At 39.6% G+C, this 11233-nt stretch overlaps 1 protein-coding gene across 1 annotated transcript in view; it reads right to left on the minus strand.

Annotated features, from left to right (window-relative positions):
* LOC115776194 (chromodomain Y-like protein 2) overlaps nt 1–10880 on the minus strand; it is a 43428-nt gene extending 32548 nt beyond the window's left edge. The window contains exon 1 of the mRNA XM_030723789.1: nt 10634–10880. Coding sequence (XP_030579649.1) covers nt 10634–10657 — 24 coding nt within the window. The 5' untranslated portion in view covers nt 10658–10880. The remainder of the gene's footprint in view (nt 1–10633) is intronic.
* Nucleotides 10881–11233: the final 353 nt, after the last annotated feature.

Consider the following 11233-nt stretch of genomic DNA (forward strand, 5'->3'; position numbering starts at 1 on the left):
AAATTCCATGTCGACTAATTTTTGTAGTTTACATCATCGATTATGTCGATGAATCGTTGCAGCCCTAAGTGCCAATAGCAGGCAAACCCCCAAATGGGTAGCACTGCTACACCTACCAGGGGATTTTATACTCAAACTCTAAAACACCTGGTGACACTTATCTGAAATCCACTAACACTGTGTCAAAACCACAAGGATACAAATTATTACTAAGCTAGCAAAACAAATTACTCTGTAATTTGTTTTGCTAGCCAAATAAGCCATGATCCAGCAAATGAGCCCTGACAAATAACAAGAGAAAAAGCTTTAACCAAAATTTACCAAATGATACACAAAAAAGACAAAATATAATTAACTTTGAGGTGTTATTGCGTTCAGTGTATCTGCAGTTGGATGACTGCTGAATATTAGGTATGTTATTGTGTAGTCAAAGGCTTAAAATAATCAGGCTGAGGCCAGCTGAACAAATAGCATGATGCTGGCTGGATTGAGAGGAAGCAAAGACTGAGACAGTCAGTTCTTCAATACTCCAGAGGAGTATTGAAGAACTGAACCTACCAAGAACCTGCATGGTAACACAGAGGGGCAGATAGTGGGAAACATACAGCAGACCCAGGCAAGGCAGAGGGCTGTCACACCACACACACATCAGTTATGATGGGTCTGCAGCAGTAGCATCTATACCACTGCACAATTTGCAATATTCAAGCTCAGATTCTTAAAAGGAAGTAAGTAATGTTAAAGCCAACAATGAAACATGTATTGGTACTGCCCCAATACAAAACAATGACTCAAAAATCCTTCAGTATTTTTAGAAAAATAAAATGTTTACATTTGATGGCATAATAATCTGAGTTATTCAGGTGCTGAATCAGATAGACTGTCTACAGTCTATTACAGCACATATATGAACAATGCCATTTTCTTGGTAAATCTGGCTCCAAGAGTCTAAAGATCTTCTAGCAGCTCTGTAAGCCTGTATTTTTTTTATACTAGCCTTTGAACTACATGCTAATGTTAACCCCTCTTTAATACAGTACTTATGTAGAGAGATGATACGCATCAACATAGCCATGATGAATGTTTTTATTTTTGAATTTTTTATTCATCAAAATGATCAACAAATGTAATATTCTTGTAGACAAAGTAAGTAACCCCCCTGGCCTTATTAGCAATACAACATTTTAGGAGTGAAAAAGCAAACAAAACAAACAAAAATAAAACAAATGTCCATGACTCTGATGTCAGAGGTTTCCATATAAAATGAATTTGTTTGAAATATGTTTGAAAGTGTTCTTTCATGCACTACTCATGCTCCAAGTGTTGAAGGGCATCCACTTCACGAAGGGCATCCACTGTCTGGAACTGATGTCCATTTTTATAAACTTCTCTTGCCATCCATCCCCAAATGTTCTCAATTGGATTTAGATCAGGGGAACATGCAGGATGGTCCAAAAGAGTGATGTTATTCTCCTTTGTCAGGCAGGCATTGTGAACTGCAGCATTGTCCTGTTGAAAAACCCAGTCATTACCACAGATGAGGGCCCTCCGCATAGCCAGCTGCTGTTTGACGCCCCTGCACAACCTGAAGCTCCATTGTTCCATTGAAGGTAAACGCACCCCAAATCATGATGGCGGCCCCCCCACTGCGCCGTGTAGAAAACATCTCAGGTGGGATCTCCTTGTCATGCCAGTAACATTGGAAGCCATCAGGACCATCAAGGTGAAATTTTTTCTCATCAGAGAAGACAACTTTCTTCCACCTTTCAATGTCCCATGTTTGGTGGACCCTTGCAAAGTCCAAAAGGGCAATTTTGTGGCATTGAAGAAGACGTGGCCTTTGAAGACGTTTTTTGTTTCTGAAGCCCTTCCCTCGCAGATACGTCTGATGGTTATTGGGTTGCAGTCAGCACCAGTAATGGCCTTAATTTGGGTAGAGGATTGTCCCGTGTTTTGATAGATAGCCAATCGGATCCTGTGGCTCAGCGCTGGTGAAATTTTTTGGGTCTACCACTTGACTTTTTTGATCCATAACCCTCAGGATCATTTAAAAAAATGCAAAATGACTGTCTTACTGCGTCCAACCTCAGCAGCGATGGCACGCTGTGAGAGGCCTTGCTTATGCAGCTCAACAATCCTACCATGTTCAAAGTCAGTGAGCTTTTTTGCTTTTGCCATCAGGAGGTCTTGACAGAGTAAAGACTTGACAGAAAATGACATGGAATCCAAATTTTTGCACAGCTTTTGGCTTTTAAAGGCTATGGCCTTAAACTTTTGATCAGCTGAAAAAAAAAATCATGTTTGAGTATAAATGCAGTTTTCAGAAAATTCCCTGCTCAAAAGTTTTTGTCTCTTGCGCCGATTTCTTTTTTTAGAACCTTCTTAAGATCCAATAGTGCAGAATGCAAATTCTTGCAATTTTTTAACTGGTCTTAAGATTTTGATCAGGAGTGTATATTAAGATTTATGTATATAGAAGTTTATTTAAAAAGGTGAAATGAAACTAAATGTCACGTTCTGCTGCGGCAGATAAGGCAGAGGACCCGTATGCAAGAATCAAGGCTTGAAATATGTTAAACTTAGGATTTATTAAATAACTCTGGATAAAACTGGCCAGGTGCCAGCTACACAAGTAAACACAAAACTTGAAATACAGAACTCACAGCAGTAGTCAACATTCGTGGGTAGGCAGACAAGGATGTGACAAAGGGCTAAGAAAAAAGCAGACAAATACACAAGGGCTAATGAGGGGAGTGACAACAGGTGGGTAGCACAGCTGAGCATAATCACAGAGATGAGACAAGGGAAAGCAAAACTAAATACTAAAAACAGGGAGCACGAGACTATCAAAATTAAACAGGAAGTAACTTAACATGGCACACGCAGACTTGACACAGAGGAAATCTAAACACAAGGCTAAACAGAAACCTACTAGAACCCACAGGCTGACACAGGGAAGCAACTAAACAGAGAAGAGAGACACAAGAGCCTTCACAACACAGGGCAGGGAAACTAAGGAAAACACAGGGAGAACTAAACTCTAAAGCTAAACACAAATCATGTAACCAAGGCCAAGACACAGGGAGACAAATACACAAAGGAAAAAAACAGAATGAAATACAGATAACCAAAAACAGCATATAAAACTACAACAAACTGAAAACCCAAACAGTGAGAAAAACTAAGAAACACAACCCAAAAAAATACAACAAAACAGAACTACACAAAAAAGGAACTCAAAACACTGGGCCACCGGCCCAGGACCATGACACTAAACCTGATTTTAAACAGCTGTTGTCATTTAGCTAGCATTATCAATATGCATCTCAATCTACCCCCATTTTCAAAAACTTTAAGAAAATTGTAACATAAACTGATTGAAAGCTTAACCACAAAAAACAAACAAACAAACAAACAAACAGTTACCGAGGAATATAATAATGGCACAGTGAAACTGACCTGTGACCTTTAAATTTTTTTCCTTTTCATTTACAGGAAAATCCCTGATCCATTATTTTTTTGTTTCATCCTATTAAAGATTTGCGCGTTATGGACATAAATGTGTTTTGTGAAGTCACATTGATCTTTGACTAGTGATGGGAACCAAGAACAAGTTTGTGTTGAGAACAGGCTTATCAAGTCCTTTTATCAATGATGGCATACCTGTTCTGTGCATTGCAGTGACGTCAAACCCACAGTAGTAATAGCTTACATACACCTGAATCACGTGCTTGCCTTCTTTCTGTTTCTAGACTGTGTTCCTATTCAGAGACAATACAAACTTCTGTTTCCAAAACTTATGATTGACTAAGAGTTTTTACACAGACACACACACACACACACACACACACACACACACACACACACACACACACACACACAGCTGGCCCTTCAGTTGATCCTGCTGCTAAAGCTTCACCAAAGCCACATTAGAAAATGATCTCAGTGGAAGAAGAGTGGCTGTCAAGAAGCCATTCTTAAGGAAGGTAAACAGAGAAAAGGCTGAGGTATATCAAATTACACACTGGAAAAAAAAGAAAAAAAAAATACTATATATACACACTAGCAATTTTCTACCAGTACATTATCAATGTTTTTTTTTTTTTTTTATACTTTAAACAGAAGTTTCTGTAAATGGTAAAATTCAATGTGTGGTTTAAAAAAAAAAAAAAAAAAAAAAAAAAAAACATCCATAGGGGAAAAGTAAAATGGAAAATTTACTTTGTTTTAAAATGGTATATTCTGTAATTTTACAGAATATTTTTTTTTTAGAGTGTACAAGAACTGGAATTACAATGAGTGGCAACATGTCTTACTGTAACATCTTAATCTTCATAAATATGTACAAAGGAGGTCAGGAGAGTGCGTTTACATTCATCTGTAAAACTATGGTGGAATGGCAGTCATGGTTTGGGGCTGCAAATCAGCCAGAGGTGTTGGAGATCATGTACAAAGTTATGGAATAATGAACACAGATAATACCATCAGATGCTCATCTACCATGCAACACGATCTAGAAAGTGTCTGATTGGCAGTGGTTTTATTTTTCAGCAAGATAATAATTCCAAACACACTGCCAATGCAATAAAAGTATACCTGGATAGACAACGGAACACTGTCAGTCATGGATTGGCCTCCCCAGAGCCCAGACCTCAACATTACTGAAGGAATGTGGGATCATCTTGATAGAAAACAAAAGGCAGCCAATATCCAAAGAAGAGCTTTGAATGTCTGTCTGGTCAACTGAACATAGTCAGCTCATTCAACCAGGTAAATATTCATAGATTTTACTGGATAAATGAAAGGTTTGACCTGGCTAGATGTAAGGTCATGGGATCACCAAAGCCATTACGATTTAGCCTTTTGGCACTGTGACTATCAGAAATCGATGTCTGTTTAGCTAAGGAAGATGCAACTACAACCTGAAGTTCACTGTCTGCACCTGAAGAACATGTTACATTTCATACATCATCCATAAGAACAATGAAGAAATGGAAAAGCATGTTTTGGTTGGTGCGTCACTTTAAATAAAAGTTCATCTCAGATGTCAGATATTGTCTATTAACCTTATTTTCTCTCATGCGATAGATTTTTACTTTAAGAGAAATTTTATATCTTTGTAGAGTTATGTTCATATAATGTGTACAGTTATAAGCGTTACACATGTTGCGCAGTGAGTAGCATAAACAGCAATGGCCCCAAATTTATTTTCTCAACCAAGTTGCAGATTTCACATCATGTTCTTTTACAGTTTTTGCGCTACCGTACTGCATTTTACAAAGTTGGCAGACAGCCTTTAACAGCCATAGTTAGCATGTCATTTTATGTTTATATACAGTATTTACAATCACTGGATTAGGAAAACCTTGTTAATACCAGTTTCAACCCCCTTTTTCCCTTCAGAATTGTCTTAATTCTTTGTGGCATAGATTCAACAAGGTGTTGGGAGCATTCCTCTGAGATGTTGGTCCATATTGACATAACATTACACAGTTGCTGCAGATTTGTCAGCTGCACATCCATGACGAGAATCTCCGGTTCCACCAAATCCCAAAGGGGTTCTCTTGGATTGAGACTGTAGAGGCCATTTGAGTACAGTGAACTCACTGTCATGTTCAAGAAATCATTTTCTGATGATCTGAGCTTTGTGACATTTCACATTATCTTGCTGGAAACAGCCATCAATACACTCTGGTCATAAAGGAATGGACATGGTCAGCAAATACTCAGCGAGTCTGTGGCATTTAAGCAATGTTTAGTTGGTAATAAAGGCCCCAAAGTGTGCCAAGAAAATATCTGCCACACCATTACACCACCAGACTGAATCATTGATACAAGGCAGAATGCAGCCAAGAGTTCATGCAGTTTAGGCTTGTTGACCCTACCATATGAATGTCACAGCAGAAAGTGAATCATCAGACCAGACAAAGTTTTTCCAATCTTCTATTGTCCAATTTGGTGAGTCAGTTCAAAATGTAGCCCAGTTTCCTGTTCTTCACCCAGTGCACTCTTCTGCAGCTGCAGCCGCTCTGCTTCAAGGTTCTATGTGCTGTGCATTCCGAGATGCTCTTCTGCATTACTTTGGTTGTAATGAGGGATTATTTGAGTTACTGTTGCCTTGATTATCAACTCGAAGCAGTCTGGCCATTCTCTTCTGACCTCTGACATCAACAATGCATTTTCACCCAGAAAACTGCCACTGGATATTTTCTCTTTTTTTGAACCATTCCCTGTAAACACTAGAGATGGTTGTGTGGGAAAATCCCAGCAGATTAGCAGTTTCTGAAATACTCGCACCAGCCTGTCTGGCACCATCAATCAAAGTCGCTTAAATCAACTTTCATCCACATTTTGATGTTTGGTTTGAAATTCAGCAGACTTGATCATGCCTACATTTTTAAATGCATTGAGTTGCTGCTCTGTGATTGTTAATGTAAAAATGTAAATATCCAAACAGTTTAACAGGTGTATCTACGTGTGTGTATGTACACTCAACAAAACTCACCAGTAACTATTTTCAACTAAGTAGTAAAATGGTGACACAGTTTACTGATAGCTCAAGAAAGGATGCAATAGATAAGAATGATGTTTAACACCCTCTAGTGTAGCATTACAGACTAGATTGAATCCGGCCACATAATTACAGGTCAAATATTTAACCCTTTCCCACTGTCCAATAAAACCAGTAAAGTACTGAATTTTAATAAGCAGCTCTGGTCTCAGCCTCTCTCACTAATTCTTGGAAATCACTACACATTTACTCCAAAGCCTGTCGGCCCAGATTCCATCTCCTTGACTCATCAGCACCTGTTTTTAAATATATATTGTCCATCTAGAGAACTTTGCACAGCAAAACACCAACGCGTGGGCTTCCAATCATCCTATTAGAAACTTTTGAACAATTTCAAAATGTTTTTCCCTCAATGAAAAAGATCAAGACTTAGCGCACTCCATCCTGTATGATTGTGAAACACAGTGCTGCCTGTGACCACCTTGGTTTTGTTATACCGTATAAAACTAAATACTAATGGATGGGTCTGACAGAATGCAGTAAACAGTCCATACATTTTGGACAATTTTTTTTTTTTTTTTGGTAATTTTGCCCCTCTACACTACCACAGTGGATTTTAAAGTCACACACTCAATATGTGATTGTAGTACAGCCTTTTTTTTTTTTTTTTAATTTAAAGGCTTTGACAAAAATATTGCATTAACTGTTTCAAAATTACAGTAATTTTTATAAATACTCCCCCATTTTCAAAGTGTCAAAATTAACTGGACAAACATTTTATATATCAGGATTGTTTTTAATACTCGGTGGAAAAATCTTTTGCAGCCAATGCCTGCTTGAAGTTTTAGAAACCATGGACATCACCAAATGCTCCATTTCCTCCCATGCGATGCTCTATTAGGCCTTCACTGCAGCCACCTGCAGCTGCTGCTTGCTTGTGGGTATCTGCCTTCAGTTTTGTCTTCAGTGACTGAAAGGTTTGAGATCAGGTGACTGACTTTGTCAGCAGCCCATTTCTTGAGTTGCTTTTGCAGTATGTTTTGGGTCATTATCCATTTGCACCGTGAAGCACTAGATTGAATCTGGCCACATAACTACAGGTAAAATTTTCAGTTTTGGAGCATTTGGCTGAATCAGAGCAGAGAGTATAGCCACTTCAGAATTCATCTTCCTGCTTCTATCAGCAGTCACATGATCACTAAACACTGCCAGCCATACATGTCTATGCCACAATATTGCCTCCACTATGTTTAACAGATGATGTGGTATGCTTCAGATCATGACCTTTTCCCTTTCCTTCTTTATTCTCTGGAGCTTGAAAAAGGCGACTGGACTTCTTTTTGTTTCTTGAAGACGTTTCACCTCTCATCCGAAAGGCTTCTTCAGTTCTCAACCAAATGGTGGAGAGACCCAGATATTTAAACCCCTGTGGGCGTAGTCCCCTGGAGGTGGTTATGACCCTCTATTGATCATGTGCGTGAACACAAGAAGTCCAGTCGCCTTTTTCAAGCTCCAGAGACTACTATGACCTGGATGACTGAGAATCTACACAGACATATTCCTTCTTTATGTTTTACTCTCCCCATCATTCTGGTACAAATTGGTTTCATCTGTCCAAAGAGTTTTTCTTTTTAGAACCACACAGGCTCTTTTAGATGTTTTCTGCCAAAGTGTAATCTGGCCTTCTTGTTCTTGAATGTAATCAGTGCGTTGCACCTTGTTGTATACCCTCCAAATTCATGAAGGAGCCTCTTGATTGTAGACTGTGACAATCATACACGTACCTCCACTTGGCTAGATGTTGTGAAAGGGGTTTTCTTAACCTAGGAAAGAATGCCTTTAGTTGTCTTCTGTGGGCTTTCAGAGCGGTGTAGTACTTCTTTTTGAGAATACTCTAGATTATTGACTTAAAAACTCCAGATCTGTTTAATTTGTCATGGAATGATCAGGGAACACATCTCACCTGGCCATAAAACAGTTTGAGTAATATTCAGTCTGATGAGGGTCTATGTATAAAAATGGTTGCAATTCCTAAACATTTAATACAATACTTTTCTTAAAACACATCGAATTAAGTCTTAAAGTCTACACTTCAATCACATCTTGATTGATTTAAAATCCACTGTGATGGCACACTGAGGCGAGATTACAAAAAAAGTCCTATTGTCCAAAAACTTATGGCCCTAACTGTATATTACATAGGACATTATGTAATAGAGTGAGAGATGTCCTATGTAATTCTAATTCCAAAAAGCAATGAATTGAAATAATCTCCTTTAGCAAAATCAAACAAACCCTCTTTTCCACGACCATATCAGCAACAATAAGAGTCATTGTTTGCCACATTTCAAATGTTTATTTGGTCATTTTTTAAACAAAAAGCTACAAAGCACCAGCAAACACTGGTCAGCTTCTCCAGTTTAGTCACTCTAAATAGAGCTCCCACCCATGGTGCTGTTGTCATGTTAGTGGAGAAACAACTCAAAGACTGATTGATTAGTGCTGAGCAGGTTTTGTTAACAATCAGTTTGGCTCCACTCAAAATAAATCAGCCTGGAGGGTTATAGTACAGGCTGCCATGTGAGGTGGGTTTCACGTAAAGACGTCAGTCCACTTAGAGGAAGATGAGGTGTCAAGACAAAACAAAAGTACAAAATTGCTCAGTATAACTTCACCAATGTAACGGTGCACTCACACAACACAGAGTTACAAGTGAACGGTATGCGGATGGATTTCCCCCCCACAGTAATTACTGCACAATGTGTCTTGAAAGCAGCTTTCAGTGGTCAGTAGTAGTCCATGAATGCATGGCATGCATTCATTTTGACTTCTTCCACATTGGTGCCATGAATGCATGGCACCAATGTGGAAGAAGTCAAAATGAATGCAATATATCCTCAAAAAAAAAGAAGCAATTAAATAAATAAAGCTAAAAAAACCTGACAAAATCCACAACTTAGAAACATGGTGGCAGTGGTGGGAGTGTGGAGGGGTGATGGTGTAACGATCAAGTGTAAACTGTAGCCCTGTGTATCCTCTTTTTGGCAACCTTGTGTTATCATACTCTGGTTTTAATGTGTTTCCGGGACAAAGAGCGCTCATTTAATGAATATTACAGTCAGTGGTGCCAAATATTTGGGAAAAGACAATTAATGCTGCTCACTTACTCAATCTATTGTACTTAAGCAGTTCTACAGCTTCACTCATCATGCATTATTTGCTGGTGCTGTGAGCTGATAATGTTATCTACAGTATGCCCAAGTTTCTTCTTTGACAAGACTTTTTTGTGACTTATTTAAACTGCATACATTACAAAAGCATACTTTTAAAATACATTAAAAAGTATACGTGTTTGTCCTTGGGGAGACATTCAAAAATCAACCCATCTGTGTGTCTGCCATAAACTCAAACATATGACACCATACCAGCATGACAAAAGCTAATGACAGCATGTGCCGGATCTGACAAAGCTGATGTGGGAGCCAGCCTTCGTGCAATTTCTGCCCCCCCCCCTACTTCCAGAGTGATGTTGCGCACGAGGGCAGCGTGACCTTCCTGCCACCCATTCGGGCAACTTTTACGCCCAACACCGTGAGAGTCATAATTTCACGAAAAACACGCATCAGCCTTAAGAGAAGCTCGCACCGACTTGTGTACGCCGCTCGATAAAAATAAACTGATGCCTCGTCTCGTCTGCCAAACAGCCCGTGAAAGACTAACACCGCTGTAAAGGCTGTGATGACAAAATATCTTTTGGCACGTATGTGCACCTTCAGAACCATCACTCCGTCTGTAGCTATTCACCATGCCCGTCCGCTCAGCGCTGCTGTCACTTTACCACGACTTTCAACTCGGCGACAGACTGAGGAGTTCAGCCCGTAAATTACATCTTATCTATTTACTACAGTCGTGAAGAATTATGTCAAAGTATATCAGAAGCGACATAAAGTATAAGCTTAAATTGGGCAATCTTGTCTTCGCAAAGCTTGAAAGGGGTTAGTTTCGCCTGTTAAAGGGCTTAGGACACCGCTTTTTGCATACGCGACGCCCTTCCCTTTACTTCCTAATTCCATTATTCGTCAATATTACAGAGCATTATCCTTAGACATGGTTTTATCCTACCTCGTAAAGGTCTCCTGAAGCCATTCTTGGGTGCAGACAGCGGCAGCGCGGCGTTCTTGCCTGCCTTGTTGGCTTTTTTTGGACCCTACTCTCTCGGCGTTTCGGCGAAAGCCCCGATAGACGGGAATTAGCGAGCAGCCTTGTTATTCTGAGCAATCCGCAGTAGCAGATCAGCAGACAGTGTCAATCGAGCCCGGCGCTCTGCGATGGATCGTTCCACACTTAAAACAAGCAACCATCGGGGCGGTGCTGTTTACCCATACCCAAGTGGAGGACTAAAAAAATTAGTCCCGGGCTAAGAATGTAGCCTGATGGTCTGCATGCGCCCAGCTCATCTGAGCTCTGTTGTAAACCACTCAGCGGGAGATGGTATGTGTCCTGTGTTTACACACCAGCTGGGTCAGATCCCTGTCTATGATCCACTTTACCTGTCCACTGTGGCGTTATAGAAAGAACTGACCCAACCTTATTTGGATTCACTGGGAAATATCTGGAGCAAGTTAAAAGGGAACTATTTACAATGGCTGAACACCAGCAAAAGTACTGATGTTAGTACACCCTTTTACTGAACTTTGCATCATTATCAAATACTCATGACTT

This window comes from Archocentrus centrarchus, chromosome 3 (assembly GCF_007364275.1).
Source record: "Archocentrus centrarchus isolate MPI-CPG fArcCen1 chromosome 3, fArcCen1, whole genome shotgun sequence".
NCBI lineage: Eukaryota > Metazoa > Chordata > Actinopteri > Cichliformes > Cichlidae > Archocentrus > Archocentrus centrarchus.